Consider the following 21,051-nt stretch of genomic DNA (forward strand, 5'->3'; position numbering starts at 1 on the left):
AGAAAAACAATAGTACTTTGTATTAATTCATGAGGAACAGCAGAGCTCCACACCTTAATCTATGGAGTGTAGAAACTCTACCGTTGAAAATACATAAGTGATAATGGAGTTCATTGGTCTCGGCCCCAGAGGGGGAACCAGAAGAACCAACCTCCTCAAATGATCCGAAAATAAAACTCCCGGATGTAAATACAATAGTAAAAAGTCCTATTTATGCTAAACTAGTTACTAGGGTTTACAGAAATGAGTAAATGATGCAGAAATCTACTTCTGGGGCCCACTTGGTGTGTGCTTGGGCTAATCATTGAGCTTTACACGTGTAGAGGCTTCTTTTGGAGTTGAATGCCACTTTGTAACCTGTTTCTGGCGTTTAACTCCACTTTGCAACCTGTTTCTGGCGTTTGACTCCAGAATGCAGCATGGAACTGGCGTTCAACGCCAGTTTACATCGTCTAAAATCGGGCAAAGTATGGACTATTATATATTTCTGGAAAGCCCTGGATGTCTACTTTCTAACACAATTGAGAGTGCGCCATTTGGAGTTTTGTAGCTCCAGAAAATCCACTTTGAGTGCAGGGAGGTCAGAATCCAACAGCATCTGCAGTCCTTCTTCAACCTTTGAATCTGATTTTTGCTCAGGTCCCTCAATTTCAGCCAGAAAATACCTGAAATCACAGAAAAATACACAAACTCATAGTAAAGTCTAGAAATGTGAATTTTAATTAAAAACTAATAAAAATATACTAAAAACTAACTAAATCATACTAAAAACTATGTAAAAACAATGCCAAAAAGCGTATAAATTATCCGCTCATCAGTCATGCAGTCGGATTGATAGAGCCTTGGTAAGTATAGAATGGTTGGAAGCGTTTCCTGAGACTCGATTACGCGGCAGACCAAGGGGCTTGTCAGATCACTGCCCTATCATTGTGGAAGGAAGAAGGATGAGGGGAGGTCCTAGGCCTTTTCGAAGCCTTGATTTGTGGTTTACACATGAAGGCTTTCTCAGAATGGTTAGGGAGGAATGGAGAGATTTAGGGGAGCTACAGTTCACTGATAAATTGAAGGCGTTAACGGGTCCATTAGGAAGATGGCATAAGGACAACTTTGGGGAGATGGACAAGAGGATCCTGAATTTTGAGGAAGAGATAAAAAAGGTAGATGATATGGTAAGTAATGGAGTGTATGATGGAACTATTGAGGCTAGGAGGAAGGCGTTAGTTACTTGCTGTGAAAGGTAGTATACGAGGAAAGAAATTCACTGGAAGTAAATGTCTCGGTCTAGGCAAGCAAAGGAAATGGACAGAAACACAAGGTACTTCCACAATATAGCGTCAGCCAGAAGAAGGAATAATCAAATTGATACTCTGATAGTTAACGGCAGACTAGTAAGGAATCAAGCTAGAATAAAGATAGCTATTAGAGAGTTTTATAAAGATCTGTATCGTCAGAAGAGTTCTCTTTTGTTGGGGTTCAGAGATGGTCTTGTGGAAAGGATAGCTGAGGAAGATTCTGTGACTTTAGAGGTGATGCCGACGGCGGAGGAAATTAGAGAGGCAGTGAGGGATTGTGAGTCATCGAAGGCGCCAGGTAGTGACGGGTACAACATGAATTTCATTAAGTGGTGCTGGGATGAGATTGGGGCTGAATTTATGGCAGCAGTGATGGGGTTCTTTCAAACATCCAGATTACCGGCAGATTGCAATATGACGTGGGTGGCGTTGGCACCGAAGTTCATTGGTGCAAAGGAGATTAAAGACCTCCGACCCATCAGTATTGTTGGCTGTGTGTACAAGTTTATTTCGAAGGTCTTAGTTAGAAGGATGCGAACAGTGATGCCAGGGTTAGTAGGGAAGACTCAGAGTGCTTTTGTGAAAGGTAGAAAAATTCATGATGGGGCTCTCATAGCGTGTGAAACAGTGCACTGGCTAAAAAGGAGAAACAAGAAGGCAGCCATAATAAAGCTGGATTTTCAAAAAGCTTATGACAGAGTCAAGTGGAGTTTTGTGGATATTGTGCTGCAGAAGATGGAGTTTGGATGCAGGTGGAGAGCTTGTATTAGGGAGTGTGTGACCACAGCTTCTATGTCGGTTTTGATTAATGGTTCACCATCTAAACCGTTTAAAATAGAGAGAGGCTTGAGACAAGGTGACCCGCTGTCTCCTTTCTTGTTTGTGCTGGTTGTGGATGTCCTACATAGAATGGTTGGTGAGGCAGTTAGGAACGGACGTATTTCTCCGTTGGTGGTTGGTCGGGATAGTGTAGAGCTATCACACCTTCAGTTTGCTGATGATACTATTCTGTTTTGTCCACCAGAAGAGGAAACTATGAAGAATTACAAGCGGCTATTGCGTTGGTTTGAGTTGATGTCAGGGCTCAGTATCAATTTCGGTAAGTCTAGCTTGATTCCTATCAATTGTGAAGAGCAGTGGATACAGAGTATGTGTAGGCTGTGGGATTGTCCAGTAGGTAAGCTCCCTGTTAAATATCTCGGTGTCCCTTTAGGAGCTAATCCGAGGCTTGTTAAGACATGGAAGCCAATCATCGATAAGGTGGAAGACAAACTAAGCCTTTGGAAAGCTAAGGTGCTAAGCAAAGCGGAAAAGTTGGTGCTCATCAAGTTAGTCATGAATAGCTTACCAGTGTATTATTTGAGCCTATATAAGATGCCAAAGGCAGTCGCTAAGAAGTTGATTTCTCTACAGAGAAGATTTCTATGGAGTAAGGAGGATGGGAGAAATGGTATGGCGTTGGTAAGATGGGAGCTGGTGCAGGCCCCTAAGAAGTTAGGTGGTCTGGGAGTTGGAGATGTGATAAACCACTATTTTATGGTTTATCTTGTGCTCAATTGAGTGGTTTTTATCAAGTCCTTGCCCATTTATTCATATGATTTGCATGATTTTACAATTCCTTCCTAGTTCTGTTCTATGATTGAGAACTTGTTTCGTAAGCCTTTAATTTGTATATTTTAATTCTCCTTTATACCATTCGATGTCGTGATCTGTGTGTTCAGTGTTTCAGGCTTTGTAAGACAGGAATGACTAAGAGGATGGAGAGGAAGCTTGCAGAAATGGAAGGAGCACAAGAAATAAAGGAGACAACCAGCGAGCATCGACGTGCGCGTGATCTGGAGATTTTTACAGTGACACGTGCGTGTACCTGACACGTACGCATGGATTGGAGTTTTGCTAGATGACGCGTGCGCGTGCTTGACGCGTACGCATGACACGCGAAGATGACCAGCGACGCGTACGCGTGACTGACGCGTACGCGTGACTGACGCGTACGCGTGACTGACGCGATCTGCAAAAATAACAGAAAATGCTGGGGGCGATTTCGGGCCAAGTTTTGACCCAATTTCTGGCCCAGAAACACAGACTAGAGCCAGGGAATGAGCAGAGACTCGACACAGATTCTCATTAGCATAGTTTTAGTTTTAGATCGGAATCTAGAGAGAAATTACTCTTGCTCTAGGTTTTCTTTTACATTCATATTTTTAGTTTTATACTTTTGCTTTGGATATTGAGAAGAGTCATTACCTCTGCTGAAGAAGTTATTATTCTAGTTTGTTTTCTTATTCCCTTACTCTTCCATATCCTTGATCTTTATTCAGTGTTACAATTGGATTATTTTTAGAATTTATTAATGCAAAGGATTACTTTTACTTTTAATTGATTTGTAGTTATTGTCTATCATGTCTTCCTTTTATTTCCTTTTTAATTCTGTGCAAGTAATTTCCATGTCAATGGAGTAGATTCCCAACTTGACATGGGGGTTGATTAAAAGGAGACACTTGAGTTGGAATGCTCAAGTGATTAGTTAACTGGAAGTTGTTGGCTAATTCTCTATTTACTAACGCTAGACCTTCCCAAGAGAGAGGACTAGGATTTGCGAATAAGAGTTAGCTCAATCACTTGACTTTTCTTTATTTAGTAAGGGTTAACTAAGTGAAAACAACAACCTTTTTATACTACACTTGAGAGAATTCCAACAAGGACAGAACTTCCAATTAATCATTTCCCCAGTCAAGGCTTTTTATTCTGAATATATAATTCTCTTTTAAGATTCATTGCGTTAATTTACAATTATTTATTTTCTATCATTCAACTCTCAAATTTCTCGGAAAACTCCTTATTAATAAGATAGCACCCTTTTGTCAACTCCTTGGGAGACGACCTGGGATTCATACTCCCAGTATTTTTATTCTAATTTTGTGACACCCTTTCTAAATTGATAAGCAGATTTTAGCTGGTTAAGAACTGTACTTACAACGCTGTTCTTATATTATAAATTTCTTAATCGGCCAATTTTCGCCCTCCATCAAGATGCTATGATTCGTAACACTACACTGTTGTTCAAGTGGTGGTGGCGTTTTGCTAAGGAAGAGTGCCCGTTATGGAAGAAGGTGGTCTATTCCTACAATAATCTGAGGCCGAATGAGTTACAATCCACTCAAGTGTTACCTACTAGAGGAGGCCCATGGAAGGATATTTGCCAGTTACAAATTAAGGAGCAACATCTAAGGGATAAGATTATTACTGGCCTGGCTTTGGAGAGTAGTGATGGCCGGCGGACTCGGTTTTGGGAGGATGTCTGGTTACATGGTGGGTCCTTGAAAGAATGGTTCCCCCGGATCTTCTCTGTTTCAAACCAATGTGGGTCGGTTATTGGAGATTGTGGATTTTGGGACGGGTTAGAGTGGGTTTGGAACTTCCAATGGAGGCGACAGCTTTTTCAGTGGGAGTTAGACCTTCTGAGTCAGCTACATGAGGCTTTGAGACCTGTCAGGCTAATTAATACTAGAGCGGATAGAGTTGTGTGAAAATTTGATAGACTTGGTATCTTCACGACTAACTCCTTTGTGCAGGTGCTACAAGAAGGCATATTATCGGTGGAGGTAACCAGCCACAACTTCACAAAATCCGTCTGGAAAGGTTTGGTTCCACCAAGAGTGGAGCTATTTGCTTGGTTTGTCCTAGTTGGGAGGGTGAATACCAAATAACGGCTAAGTCGGTTCGGGATTATTAGCCAAGATGATAAAAGCTGTGTGTTATGTACTACCGAGGTTGAACAGGTCCATCACTTATTTCTTAGCTGTGATTTTACTTGGCAGGTGTGGAGTGTGTGGTTATTGGTGGCCGGTTCTGGTCTGTCTCGGGTTTGATGAAGGACCATTTCTTAAGTTGGACAGAAGAGCCACGTAGAGAAGAGGATCGGAAACAACGTTTGAGGTGTTTCTGTGCGATCATCTGGCACATTTGGATGGAGAAGAATAGGAGGATATTTCAGAATACAAGCAAAGGAGTTGAAGAAATCATTCACATGACAATGCTTAGCTGTGACGAGTGGATAGGTGTCCGTTCCTAATGTTGTTGATGGCTATGCCGGAGATGACATGCAGATTCTTTTTCTCTGGTGTTTGGTATTTTTGGGTTCCTTGTCTTTTTGAGTTTTTTGCGATGTATGCTCCACTATAGTGTGTCGAGCTCTTTGTTTTCAAAAAAAAAAAAAAAACTGACCACATAAAATATCATTTGAGTTGAAAAATTCTGGTTGTATTGATCAACGGGTGGAATCATCTAACATAACAAGTCCTGTTAGTAAAGGAATTTCTCCCACAAAATCCCAATCATATCTATTTTGTACAAATAAAAACAATAATCTTTATGAAAATTTTGACCATAATATAGCAGCATATCCGTTAGAAGAAATTTCACATACTCTTGATAACACATTTTCCTATATGCATTCAATTGAACTTTCTAAACATAGTTTTGATTATGTTGTTACCAAATCTAATTATTCTGGCCTTAATCATCATGTAATATGTCATTCAAAGATTTGGTCAATCCCCAAGACTCCATTGACGATAACTAGATGGTTCAATTAAAGGCCTTGAGTGTCTCCATGCTTAACAATTTACCGTTAGTATCTAATATTTCTTACAATAAGCTAGAAACTTCTCATTCTCAACCATGCTTCTGCCATACACAATCATATCCTAATCTCATTATTTACTCAATTGTCAAGGTTATCACAGAACGACATGTTTATCGCTATGCAATGGCATTATCTATAAAAAAATTTGCCAGCTCTATTAATCACCTATTAATATAATTTTTTTCCTAATATTTTGTTGATGTCTTCATTGCGGTTATTACTCGCTAAGTTTGCTTCCAAGGCGTTTCCCCTTAAGCTAGACCATGTTAACGTTATTCAACCTGGTGGTTCATCATATAGCATGAGGCTTCGTTGGAGTAAAAGTAGGTCTAATAAAACATTCCTCACAAAAGGATGGAATATATTTACTCTGAAGCATAATCTACGCAAAGGAAGTGTCTTTAGATTTAGTATTTCTTCCATTGATGAATCTGTGATGTCAATCAGTATTTTAAGTTGTTAGAGTTTGTTTAATTTATTTTAATATGTTTAGTGATTTTTCATTTTGTTATTTTCATGATAACAAAGTATGTTTTTGTCAAGTGTTGTTTTAATCTGTTTAATGATTTAGTTTTGTTATTTTCATCATAATAAATTATGTTTGTCAAGTGTTTATATCTGTAGTTTCCTTATACATTGCTACTCATTTTGTCATAAATAAAGTAATCTTATATCATATTAGTTTCTTCAGGTCTTCCTATATTCTTTAAAGTTTAGTCAATATAACAATATCAATTATACATTTAAAAAAAAGACATTTTGTTTGATTATAAACGACATAATATAAGTAACTTCACCATTACCATTAAATGCACCAACAATTTATAACAGTATTTAGAAGGTTTAATTACTCTGTTGATCCCTATAGTTTCGCAAAATTTTCAATTAGGTCCCTATACTTTTTTTTCCTTTTAATAGAGTTCTTGCACCATATTTTTTTTAATTGGGTCCCTACACTTTTTTTTCCTTTTATTTATGTCCCTTTACTAATTCTTTTTTTTTTAGTTGGGTCTCTATAAAATTAAATCAATTACTGCTAAGAAGGATTTAATTGAAAAAAAAATTAGTGTAGAGACTCAATTAAAAAGAAAAAAAGTATAGGAATCTAATTGAAAATTTCACGAAACTATAGGGACCAACAGAGTAATTAAACCTATTTAAAATGCAATGTGATTAAACATGTATTAAAACATATACATATATTTTTTATCTATTGCTTTGATATTATGAACTAATCTATTTTTTTCATTACGTATATGTATTAAAAGAGGGTAGAATTGTAATTATTAAATATATTAACTAACCTTTTCTAATACATGAGGGATCCACAATAGACCAGTTAACTCATTATTTTGAACCATCATTTTATAATTTTGAATATTAGTTTTACCATTCAATTAAATTTTTAATACATCACTTTTTAATCAACACTATACAATTTAATCATACATGGGTTGCATTTTTTTGTCAAAATTCTATTGGTATTTTATTGGTTTATTCTCATTTTTTTACATATGTTTGCGGGTTTAGTTGTGAGTTGTGATTAATTTTCTTAGTAAATTCATTTTGTTGAAAGAACATTATTAGTTAATAGAGTTATATAGTGAGAACATGCTCTTATTTAACTCATAAGTATTGTATGTTGCTTCATTTCAACTCATGCTTCTTTTATTCTCATTATCATTTTTTGTCGAGATTTCATTTTCAAATAATGTAACACATGGAATAATGTAACCTAACTATGCACACCAGTAACATTTACTCACGAGTTTAGTACTTTATATCACTCCATATGTCAAAGATATACCTTATTTGATTTATAAAAATGGTTGCATTTATTTACCAGTAATTTTTTTAGTTTTCAAACAAGTACACCAAGTCTGAGTTTGTCCCTTTTTATTTTTCGAGGTTCTGACGTTCTAAATTATGTACACTTCCTTTTAGAAACCAGTACAATATCCTATTACTATCTTCATTCTTACCCAAGACCATTCAATTGAATTCTCTCATAGTCAAAATTAAAATAGTCTTAAAGTATTTTTTCTTTATTTTGATATTATCATTACTATACAACTTTTTCCAATTTTTTTAATTCTTTTTTCCATGCGCTTTGGCATAAGCTAACTACACTCTTCATGGACTTTTTTAAATTATAGTTAACACATAATTCCTCAATCAGTTTTTCTATATAAACTGATACCCTAGTCCTTATTACCATATTCCAAATAAACCATAATCACTATTTTGTTCGATCCTTTTTTAGCTGTTACTATGTCTTCTTCATTCACTATGGTCAAAGATCTCGATTTATTGAATCAACCTCAAATATGGAGGATTAAGGTTCGTATTATTAAGAGGTGGTCAATTTCTACGGCAGAGGATAGACACAAGAAGCCTATGCTGGAATTTATTGTCATGGATAAGTTAGTAATAGTATATTATTCGTTTTTATTCATTAACATATCTTACAGTTGATTCATTATTATAAATCAACTCACTATGTGCATTATTGGAATTTAGGGAGATCACATCCATTGCTCCATTAAGAATTCCATGAGCAGGTTATTTGAAAATGATATTATAGAAGGGAGAATAATTGTTTTATCAAATTTTTAACTTATTGTGAATGATAAAAAATAAAAATCAACTACCCATTCTTATCGTATATACTTTAAGAGAGAAACTCAGATCCGCCCTTTAGATGATAGTAAATTTTTTGATAATGTATTTCACTTTGTTCCTAATGAAATTATCCTTGTCATGACAATCTTCAGTCACACCTAATTAGTAATTACTTTTTCTTTATTTATATTTTAAAGTTGTATTTACCTTTTAACTATTACTCACATTTTTTTTAAATTATATATTGTAGATGTCATTGGTATGTTAACTGGTAAGGAGATACAAGTTCACAAAAAAGGCAAGAAATCAATCTACATCATACTCGAACTTGATGACATTCAGCAACTAATCTAATAGAAAAAACTTTTTTCATTATCATTATCGTTTACATTGTTATATTACAACATTTTCTTATAATAATTTTGAAATTGTTTCTTTATTTTGTTAAATTTATACAGGGATAAGAAAAATATTTGATGCACTCTTTAAGAAGAATTTGCAAATCAATTAGTGCAACACATGCAAAATTAGCCTACAACTTAATACATACTCATTGTGCAATTTGCAAAGTTTAATCTTTTTAAGGGTATTATAACTTTAATTTGTCCCTTAGAATGTTTATATAGTGTATATAATATTTATTTCACCTCAAATATAGTTAAGATTTTCTATTTCACCAATTGATTCCATTTATATAGGTTCTATGGGTATCTCGAACACCAATTATAATACTATTCTACACATCAATGTTGATTTTTAAGAGGTTAAAGACTTTAGACAAAGATGTCATCTTAGCTTCAATTTTAGTATTAATATTATTATATTTTAAATTCCAAAATACCTTACAACTAATACATGTCTGTTAATTAGTATTATAATGGACCTTGAAAATCCATCGAACCAACTGACTCAAATTATATCCGATTCTTCTTACTCTGTGGAAGAGGATTTTCCACGTCTAACACAATATAGGCCTATATATGAGCTAAAGGATTTTGCTGAGGTATAATTTGTTTATATAATTTTACTTAATTATACTATCATTACATTTAGATATATATTTTATTTTATTTTGTTGAACATTTTGGTACTTCTATTACTACTGGCACTGTAATTTCAATCGAAACCAAATTTGGATGGTGGTACAAGGATTGTAAGATGTGTTTTCATTCATTGAAAGAAGATGAAAGTTCTTATTATTACTCATCATGTGATATCTATCCTAACACTCATGTAACTAGGTATTATTCTACTTACTTTATATGTACTTTAATGTTATTGTTATATATTTCATGTATTCTCATCACATTTATTTAAATTTTCAGGTTTTGTATCCATCTTAGAGTGTCTAATGATATAGATTCTGCCTTATTCATTGTTTATGATAAGGAAGCCTCTAAATTTCTGGGAACAACTGCATCTGATCTTCGCTTTTCACAAGATTCATGGGTATGTAGCGTGTTAAATAATTATTTTTTAAACAATTTTACATATATCTATATTAGTTATAAAATATTAATTTATTTTATTAGATATATATACATGCATTAATTTAGTCTTCTTTAACTCATTTTATGCTATATACCTTCTTTTAATTTTGATCAGGGTGTTAACAAAAATGTGTTTCCAGCTGAGATCAACTCATTCAAGTGCAAAAAAGTTTTGTTTAAGGTATATGTGAAGCTAGATGATATCAATACATTCCAACTTTGCATGATAACTGTATTAAAATTGAACGAGGACAAATCATTGATGCCTTCCTTTGCAGCTAAGCACAAGATATATGATGTAAGTTCTTATTCATAAATCTTATATTGTTATCTATATTTCAATAATAAGTTGATCTTTTTAACATGTATATAAATTCATAGGAGAATATGCTAGTCGATGACTCTGAAATTTTAAGTCTACAAACTGAATCTACAGATACTCCAAAGGCAACTGCCATTTTTTATTATAATATTATATATTTATTTTAATGAATTTGTACATACTTGCCATTTTCTATAATCAAATTTTTTAATTCAATTTATCAACAAATTTATTGAATTATGTAGGAGATAAGCTCTCAATCATGTGAAATTATTACTTCTGATGGTAATGATGATTTTGTCACACCTAAAAGGACTCTGATAGCCACTGGTTGGTCCGAGAAGCTCCTAGATGTTTTTCCAGATTCTGGGACAGGTTCATCTTCCAAAACACGCAAGATATCTGAGCTCTATGATTGTGCATTCAGAAAAGAACATGCTGATGAGTGATCCAATTCAGAGCCTTCTAATTTTAACCAGAGATTCAAAGTGCTACTTTGTATTCAGTTATGTTTAAGCATGAATGTCCTCGAATTTCAATAATTAATGGTTAAATTATGTTCAGCCTTACTATTGTTGTTTATGTTCCTCTTATTTTCATGTCTATTATGTTTAAACAATATGGTCTTTCCATTAAATAAGTAATGGTTATACTGTGTATAGTCATGTCGTTGTTGCTTTTGTTTCCTTACTTAATGTCTATCAGTATGTAGCAATTGGTGATAAATTATTATATTATCTGTTTCTCATGTCAACTATATTTTAATGTATCAGTTAATTTGCATCTATGGTTCACATGTTTTGTTTTATTAAATTCTAGCTTTGTTATCAATTATTACAAAATATCTAATATCAATTCCACCAAACAAATTAGTATTATTTTTTTAATCATGTCAATTCTTTTTTTGCCTTTCAAGGTGTTAGTTAATACTTCTCATCGATTTATAATAATTAGTTCAACAAATAATATTAATTTTCAATACAATTCTTTATTTTTTTAGTTAATAAGGGTTATATTTAGTGTCTCAGTATATAGTTCATATAAACACCACAAGTTTACTTAAACATTGCTATAATGGTCTTTTAATAAGACTAACTAATACATTATTTTCTATTAAGTAAAATCAATTATCTATTTGGTATAATTCAATAACAATTTTATATGGATAACAAATTTTAATTATAAAGATTTTCTATGTGATTTTAAATCCTATTTGTTAATAACAAATGTTATGTTTTCAATGTTGTCAAAATCCAAATACTTTAAATGTTATATTTTTTCTTACATAAAATACCAGTTTTATATTTTATTTATATTCTCCACAGCTGCTAATTTTTAATTGAAGCTCACCATTCTCACCTTTTAAAAATGAACCTCAGTTACATTAGCTTTTATTTAACTATTAATAGTCCTTTTTTAAAATATCTCAAGTCCTCATTGCTTCCCCCACCTTTATTTCTTAGCATGGATACTTCATGAAAGTGGTATCAAAGAAATCTGGTATGCTTCCTTTAATTTGTAAATATTATTTTTTTTATTAGATCAACAAGTTTCTTCCGGTCTTAGTTTATTATTAACACAGTTGTTTATTTTTTCAGTCGTCAAATATAAGTTATACTTGCCTAAGAACTTTCAACATGATTGACTATTTTACTTACAGATCAATCCTTCAGTGATTAATTATTTTTATAAAATAACTTCACATATTCATAATAGTGTTAATCATGCAATGAGTTATTGGTTAGCCTTTTTTTATTTAAATATGGTGTTTAAGTTCTTGTTTATTTCTTGCAGGCACTTCATGAGTTTCCATCCGTTTTCTACAAAAAGTACAAAGATTTACTAAGTCAAATCATGTTTTTTGTGGATATCCACCAAAATAAAGTTCAAGTAACAATCACCAGAAGTCACTCATGTGGTTATATACTTGAAGATTTTGATAATTTGGTTAAATTATATGGTTTTACAGATGGTGGTTGTAAAATTTGTAAAATTAGTAAATAATTAGTCAATAAATTAATTATTAATCTAAAAAATTAGAAAATAGAATTTATAGTTTAATAAGATAGAACTAATTAAAATAAAAATTTTGACACTAATTTTAAAAAATTTGGCCCAAAATTGAGCCAAACGGGCCAAATCGGACAAACCGGGCCCATAATGGACCCAAGGCCCAGCCCAAATCAATAACATAAAGAGCTTCAGCTCTTCTTCTCTCCTCCAAATGAAACCCACACTGAAAGCTTGCACGAGGGAGGAGGAAGAAGACCAAACCTTCACTCAATAATTCAACCTCACATAACTTTTGATCCGGAGCTCCGATCGCTGCACTGTTTGCGGCCACGCGTCCGCAGCGAAAAGCTCTACAAAGCCCGGTGCTTAATTTGGTAAGAAAACCACATTACCAGTTTCAATTCCCTCTTCCACAATTCGAAAATTCATATGTTTTGGGTGTTGAGGTTTTTGGTTAATTTGATGTTTTAGGGTCAAGTTAACTTGAGAAATTAGTGAGCTTTTGCTTAATTAAGGCATATACAAGGTAAGGATCCTCAAATTTTAGTGAATCCGTTAGTTAATTATGATTAAGTATTGAGTTTATGTGTATGGATGTGATAATATGTGTTAGGTAGTTTATAAGTAGATTTGGAACACAATTGAAAGAATTGGAAGCTTAAGTGGGAGCTTGGGTGCTGAATTTTTGGTGGTGGAGACTTGGACCTTGCCTAATTGAGTTGTTCTTCGGTTATACGAGGAAATCGGTTAAGTTATGATTTTGATTTCTCATATTTAATATATAATGTCTTGTGAAAACTTAGGCTAGACGACCTAGGATAAGTTGAATCATGAATTTTGAAGCTTGATTGTTAGTTATAGTTTATAACATATGATGAATTGATGAGGCATAATAGATTGAATAATTGTGATATGAATATGGTTAGTTTAGTAAGACTAGTTCATGGATGATGATGTTGATCGTGATATGTAATAACATTCAATGTTGATGATTGTATTAAGTATGATTGCAAAATGTTGTGAATAAAACTATTCAAAATTGAGATATGATTGGATATGAAGAATGTGGAGCTGTGTAATTGTGATATAGTATGTTTTAGTATAGGATATGGCTGTGTGAATATGGTTAATGAGTTATGTTTTGTGAAAATAGAGGTTTGGAAGATTTTGTGAAAGTCTGATTTTTTGCCAAACTTCGGTGAGCCATAACTCGGCTTTCGAACTCCAAAATTCTTTCAAACTTATTCCATATGAAAATTAGGTTCGTGAAGTTTATGCCGTTCGAAGAATGGATAAAAAATGTTTTAAAACGAGAAAGTTATGCGCGTCGAAAGTTCGGTGTGCAAAATTGAAATTCTACAGCACTTAGCAATTTTACCTATTCTGCAGAACTTGCGTACGCGACCACCTGCAAGTGACGCGACCAACCCTTATGAGTTGGGCATCTCGTGTACGCGAGCAAGGAAAAACGCACCCACGCGTACGCGTGGCCCACGCGTACACGTGACCCCTGTTTTCAATAAAGTGAAATTTTATGTTTTTAAAACCCGAATTTTAACCTCTAAACCTCTATTTTCACTCCTTTAGACCCTAAAGATTAGTTTTATGTGTAGTGACGAGATTAAGCTATAAAAAGGAAGGTTACTTAGAAGTGAAGAAAGGTTTAGAAAGATAAATTGTGGTTGGGAAAGTGTAAAATTGATGACGATGTATGATTAATGACAGAGTTGAGAATGATAAGATTTGATTCGTGATGTGACCGTATTGAGAGGTAAATGTTGAGATTAGCAATGACCGAGTATGGCTGGAATGGCCAAGATGGCAAAGTCTAGGTGTGATCCCGCTTGCGTGTTAACTTAAAAATCTTATCGGATGGCAAGTTGAGGATGGAGGATTCCCTCTCTTGTCGAGATGTGGATGTGGGGAAGGTGGAAAGGCACTCTCCTTCATATTGTTTTCCCCACATTATTCGATGGTTGCAAGGTGGAAAGGCACACTCCTTCGATGTGGAAAGGCACTCGATCTCCTTCGTGATACCTCCAGGAGAAGGTGAAAAGGCACTCTCCTTCGTTAAAGTTCCTCCTGGAGATGCGCAACCTAGAGACCATATCCGGGTTAGCTACCGGGTGTGCTAGATTCTGGCGAGTTAACTGACACATGAGCTCACTGCCAGTAGGATAGACATTCATCATATGCATATGTGTGTTTTGTTTGCTTGCATGTGCATTAATTGGGCTTGCCTATGTGATTATTATGCTTACTTGCTATATTTACTACCTATTGTATCTGTATTCTACTTGTATCTGCTTTGTCTGTTTTGTTTGTCTGTGTGATTATACTGAAGTTTTGGAGGATTGTGGAGGAAGGGAATAGTTGAGGGTTTTAGTTAGAATTTGGTTAAGTTTAAGAACCTTAGAAAACCACTCCTGTTTATGGTTTCCGTTTTAATTCTTTTAAGTCTTACAATCTAAGTGTCGGAGTTCTAGGATTGCCTCTGACTTTTCTGGGACCTTATACCTTATGTATGCAGCACCTTTACCATGCTGAGAACTCCCGGTTCTCACTCTATACGAATATTTATGTTTTTCGGATGCAGGTCGAGAGGCACCTCGCTAAGCGTCTGGAGTTCTCTGCAGCGAAATGGGGCTTTTGGGAGTTTACATTTTGTTCTACTCTGCTATATTTGCATGTATAGACTCTCCTTATATATATGTATTTTACTTTTGCACCTCATAGAGGTTTATGGAGAACTATGGTTACTTTTATGTATTTTAGGTTATGGATTAATATATGTACATATATAGATATTCTCCGGCCAGCCTTAACTTCGCAGGCTGAGTTAGGAGCGTGTTTATTTTTTATCCTTGACCTTCTATTCTCATTTATATATATATGTTATGTACCTTAGCTTTCTTCATACGCAAGTTACATTATTCCTGAACGTTGCGCTTTTAATTTTGCGATTTTGTTTTACCCATTCTTCAAGGCTCCTTGTATATTCTATTCTTTCAATTATTATACGTACATATATTTTATTTTAGAGGTCGTAACACCACACTACCTCTATTTTACGGCTTAAGCGTAAAGCTCTGTGTGGTAGGGTGTTATAGTGGTTGGTTGAAGGTTCTATATGTTGGAGAAGAAATTTTTGTCAACCTTAAGGTGAAGGATCCTACAATGAGATCTTTGGAATTTTCAAAGTATCCAATGAAACTGTTTCTCCAACCTAAACTACCAATATATACAAATAATCTAAATAGTGTTCCTTATGCTTACATTAGGTCATCCACTGATAAAACTGAATTCCATCATCATATTAAATTTTATCCTTCTTATATGAGTCATATCCTTCCATATCCCAATGGTTTAAGTTCAGACAATTGTTTTACTCCATTACCCAATACAAATATGTTTTCATCAAAGTCTGAAATCTACAAAAGGCAAGAATTAACCAAAAAAACATTTTTAATTAACCACTTTAATAAATCACATCACTTAAGCCAAATAATGGTTAGTCCGAATCAGGTTCAAACCTGACAGACCTGTGCAACATGTGAATACTCTTTGCTGAACACAGCACTTGTAGCCACCGTAGCGAGGACAACACATTTCATCACATGAAAAAAAAAGGAAAAAAAAAAACATCAACATAGTAGCATTGCCCAAATATAAAAACCAATGCCTATTATTTCAATATTCTTAAAAGAAGTATCTAGTTCTCATTAAGTGTGTTACAAGCTAACCACCTATTTTTATAGTAGACAATCTTTTATTTTAAACTTCTACCATCACTTAAATAATAGAGCCGTATTTTTTAATATCACATTTCGCTCTTTTAATCCTATTTATTTTTTTAGTTTTTGGATTGTACTCCATTTTCCTGCCGCTAATCCTCGACTCTCATCTAGCTTACCCCAAAAATTCTAGCTTGAAGTGAGTTAATCTTTTTTTTTTTTTAACAACTTTTGGTATTTTAAACAAATATAAATAACAAATAAAAAATTTGTTAAAATCTATCTTTATAAATACCAGTTTTCCTTCTCATAGATAAATATTTTTCTTTCCATCTTTTAGTCTCTCCTCAATTTTTCTTTATAATTGATTTCCAAGTCTCCATCCTCTTCGGATTTGCCCTAAGGGAATACCCAAACATCTAATTTGTATGGTAGATGGTAGACTCATCTCTTTATAACTTAACATCATACATGCTTCCTTCACCTTGTCCTTGTTACAATTAATGTAATTATTGATGATTTATCATTATGAGAAACTATTAGGGACTAGCAATTTTTAGTATGTTAGCTAGCATAAACATTAAATTATCATTTTACTAATTTATATTTGTAAATTCTGAAAAATATGAGTATAAATTATATTGATTTATGGGTATAAACTGTATTTGTTTATGTGTACAAAATTCTAATAAATATAGATATAAATTATATACTTTTTATGTGTAAAACATCTGAAAATATGGGTGTTGATTCGTCCGTGTGAGAATCGCCGAACTATAGCAGTTCCTCCGAGTAATGTGCTGCTTGCAAAGGAGAGCTATACGTTGGCCTGATTCGAACACCCCGGCAGAAATACCTGCAAAAATACTCCAACGCTTTAAGTAAAAGAAAGTCTTTAAAAGAATATATTAAAGAGCATTCAAAATAAAGCTTGTAGAACCTCTCTTTCCCGAGTTTGAGTTCTCTTTTATATAGATGATTAGCTTTTACTGATTGTTGAAGTTTGTTTGATATTTTAAGTATATAGAATCGTGGGTTCTATTTTTTATGGTAACGGTTTACTGATAATATTTGACTAGTAAAATGGTAATATTTATTGACGATATAGCATTTCTCGAATATTAATTTTTAGATTAATCACCGTACCAGCACAAACCGCTACAAAATTCTTTGGTAGTTTTGAACAGATTTTATATCACAAGGTCAAAAAAAGATTGTATCATTGACAAATTATAGATGAGATAACTGCACATTATTTTTTCTTACTCCAAGCGATTTAACTCTTTACAATGAGCACAGTTTTTTGAAAATACTATTTAATACTCCACCTACCAATACGAATAGAAATGGTGAAAGGAGGTCGTCCCCTTATCATAGACCTCTCTCTATCTTTGAAAGGAGTCGTTTGAGTTCCATATACCAAAATTGCCATATATTGACGGAGTAGTGATACAACTTCTAATTTATAACCCCCATTTCAAACCAAATTCCATTCTTTTTAGAAACAAGTAGTTAAGCTTGTCTAGTTTATTAGAAAGATGATCATTTATTGTGTGTGACTGTTTTGACCCAAAAGTTTATTTATTTATTTTATGCCTACACACTTCACAATTTTTATGAAAATTTTCAGACCCGACACACATAATAATTAAAAGCGCAGAAAATTCTCTCCTTCTCACCATTTTCACACCAAATCTTGTGCTCAATGGCGTCACATGCTCTATCTCCAGTTTCCACACCACACAAACGGCCGGAAAAATCATTGTCGCCGAAATTGGAGATTGCCACCAAACCAACCACCAAGCTTCACAATACGGCAATATACTTCAATAATCTTTTATTCTATATTACTGGTAATGGAAACAAGCTAAGTAAACAACCATATAACCTTCATTTAAATACAAAAGACCATTATATATTACGGTCATTCAATTGACAGTTAACATTGATCAAGTCAAAGACCATTATATATATACACTGAGTTATTAAGTTTTTGAGTTTTTTTAATATTTGTGTGTAAAATTTTATAAGTCTTTGAACTTCATAATTTTTTTTTGTAAGATTTAATTATTCTGTCGAATTTTATAGTTTTAATAAATTTTTATTTAGATCTTTATATTTTTTTTTAATTGGGTTTTTATACTACGTATATGATATATTATATTTTATAATTAAATCTCCATAATGACAAAAATATTGAAATTAAATAAATATTCTATTAAATAAAATAAATATGTCTAACACTTGATTAAATATTTTATTTTGTTAATCCTAATATTTTTATCATGATAGAAACTTAGTTACAAAATTTGATATGATATAGAAATCTAATAAAAAAAAATATAACGCCCTAATTGAATATTCGATGAAATTATAAAGACTGATAAAGTAATTAAATCTTTTTTGTAAATTGATCCAATAGTAATTTCTAATCCTGATAGCTTAAGGAAATAAATCCAAAGTCCATAGATTGATGGGGGTATCCAAATTCTGATATTATCTGAGAAAGTCAATAAAATATTTAAAATTTTTAAATTAGTGGATATTTCAATTTGAGTCACTGTTTAGTTTTCAGAAGACTTTAGAAAAATATATATAAAATTCTTAGATTGGTGAAGAGCCAATATAAGTCATTGTGTATAGTCCTAAAAAAATTTGAGAAAATAATTTCTAAAGGTTCTTAAGTTAGGTTATAATCCAATTTGAGTCAAAGTTTAACATGAAGATTTGAGAAAAAAATATCTTTTATACACCTATTCTAATAGTATAATTCTCAAGTTATTGAACGTAAGCATTTTAACTTGAATTAATATGTATTACTTAATTATGTACATCTTTTGAATCCTTGTCTCTTTTTTTTAAAGTTAATTATTATTTTATTACTATTGGTACAAATAATAAATTTTTTTCGATAAGAAGACATTTCGACTGTCAATAATTTTAACTATAAGAAGCAAATACAGGTAAGTTGAAATTAAAGAAAGATGATACAAGAATAATCGATTTCAAAAGACAGTTACTTCCTTCTCTTAAGTATTAAGGCCTGCTATTCAACCTTTAAGATGAATAGAGAATATGGGTGTTAAATTTAAGGAACAAGTTGAAGAAAACGTGAAATTTGAAAATCAAGGAAGATGTGGAAGGAAGATGTGGATGTCAAAACTTGAGAAACAAGATTTTTTATGGTCAAAACAAGGTCATGACTTAAAAAAAGAAGGGAAGTAAAATAGTGAACAAATATGCTCCATGACAAGTCTATGGTATATAAATAGTAGAAATTTAGAAGAAGTGAGGAACTTCAACTAACAATACTAGATCATCAAGTAAACTCATAAAGTTCCCAATCCTAGCGACGCAATGGAAAAATAGAGTGTAAGTGCATGTGAGTATTAAAAGTTAGCTTTTAATTTGCTTCCTTTTGTTTATTTGATTCATTTTCTTTTATTTTCTTTGAATTTTGTTGTTATTTTACTTTGATTAATATTTTACATTTTTATTGTCTTCTTTATTTAATTATTTATTCTTTGATTTTTTTTAGAATTCTGCCACTAGTAATTTCGACATAAATTGATTTGATACCATAATTAAGTAATTCCCAAATTGAACTAACTCACTTTTTTTTTAAGAAGAGTGTATCTACTCTCCAATACTTGAAATCTTGATACAAACTCATCTCAATATCACTTGTCGAAGTCGACCAAAAATGAGTGAAACAATTACATTTAAAAATTTGCTTATCATATATTTAGTTTTATCTAAGAATCTTAAAAAACATATAAAGTTATCTGTAGCCTGTCAAAATTTTAGAAGATTGTTATCTCAAAATTAGATGTCTTAGAATTTGTTTTAAAGAATTTGAAAACGAAAGCTTTCTAAACTAACATGCTAACACATTTCCGATGCATACAAGCTAAAGATTTAAAAAGCTATTAAGTTCTTATATCAGAGTTAGAAAAAAATTTAAAGGACGACTCACCCCCATTTTCATATGCTTTTACCAATTTCGACATAACTATATATTAATGTTTTGATATAAAAATTTATAATTATCTTTTTTTATATGACTTTGATATAAGATATAATTATATAAATTATAAATATACAATATACGTTATTGGTGTTTTTTTTTAAATATATAAGTTAAATTTGTTTATATACTATTGATTAAACTTGAGCTACTCATAAAATTTTAGTAAGTCAAATTTAAAGTAAGTTCGAGTCCAATAGTAAATTGTACTCAAACTTAGTCTGACTTGACTTATTTTCTATAAGAGGTAAAAATATGGAATAGTGTTGATGATAATAAAAAAGGATGAGTTGAAAATGGTTACACATATAAGGGATAAAATTATAAAAAATTTAATAGATATGAATATAATTAAAATTTTATTTAAACATTAAAGATAAAATTAAATTAAATTAAATATTATAATTTTTTAAAATTTTTTTAAAAAAATTTTAGAAACAACAAATATATTTTATTCTTATTTATTTACAAATATCTTTTTATTTATTTATTATGATAGATAACTAATAAATATAGGGATATTCATAGAAAAAGTCAGGTAGTGAAAAGAAATAAAAAGAGCAGCAAGAATAAAACTACATAACATCTAAAATTCGTGTACTGTCTAAAGTCTAAACACAAACTTCACTATATTCAACTACTCTTTCATACAATACCATCCTACCAAAAACATGTGAAGAGGAAGGCATTAAAAGGACATACTCTCTCTATTATTACTACTCCCCTAAATCATTATTGCTATATATAAAGAGAAATTATAATACCAGAGAGACAAGTACCATCTGTCCCACTATGATTTATCTGGATCTCAATCTTATTTATTTCTTCTTTTAATTCATTAGCTATTCTATGCTTTTTTCTTTTCTTAATATACTAGGATCTATAAAGGTGAAAAGGTAAAAT

General features: G+C 32.3%; 1 protein-coding gene across 1 annotated transcript; it reads left to right on the top strand.

Moving 5' to 3' along the window:
- The first annotated feature begins 9,678 nt into the window (after window positions 1–9,678).
- Window positions 9,679–11,005, top strand: LOC148566120 (uncharacterized). The gene is made up of 4 exons (XM_088486449.1): window positions 9,679–9,803; window positions 9,888–10,011; window positions 10,168–10,350; window positions 10,620–11,005. Exons 1-4 carry the CDS (start codon window positions 9,721–9,723, stop codon window positions 10,821–10,823), a joined length of 594 nt encoding a protein of 197 aa, XP_088342575.1. The 5' UTR covers window positions 9,679–9,720; the 3' UTR covers window positions 10,824–11,005.
- Window positions 11,006–21,051: the final 10,046 nt, after the last annotated feature.

The sequence above is a fragment of the Arachis ipaensis genome, chromosome B5 (assembly GCF_059453495.1).
Source record: "Arachis ipaensis isolate K30076 ecotype BB chromosome B5, ASM5945349v1, whole genome shotgun sequence".
Taxonomy (NCBI): domain Eukaryota; kingdom Viridiplantae; phylum Streptophyta; class Magnoliopsida; order Fabales; family Fabaceae; genus Arachis; species Arachis ipaensis.

Excerpts from the sequence above, each read along its gene's own strand:
- LOC148566120 (XM_088486449.1), top strand. The coding sequence starts at position 9,721 with ATGTGTTTTCATTCATTGAAAGAAGATGAAAGTTCTTATTATTACTCA. Across the intron at positions 10,012-10,167 it reads GCTTTTCACAAGATTCATGG|GGTGTTAACAAAAATGTGTT; the intron begins GTATGTAGCGTG and ends AATTTTGATCAG. Across the intron at positions 10,351-10,619 it reads CTAAGCACAAGATATATGAT|GAGATAAGCTCTCAATCATG; the intron begins GTAAGTTCTTAT and ends TGAATTATGTAG.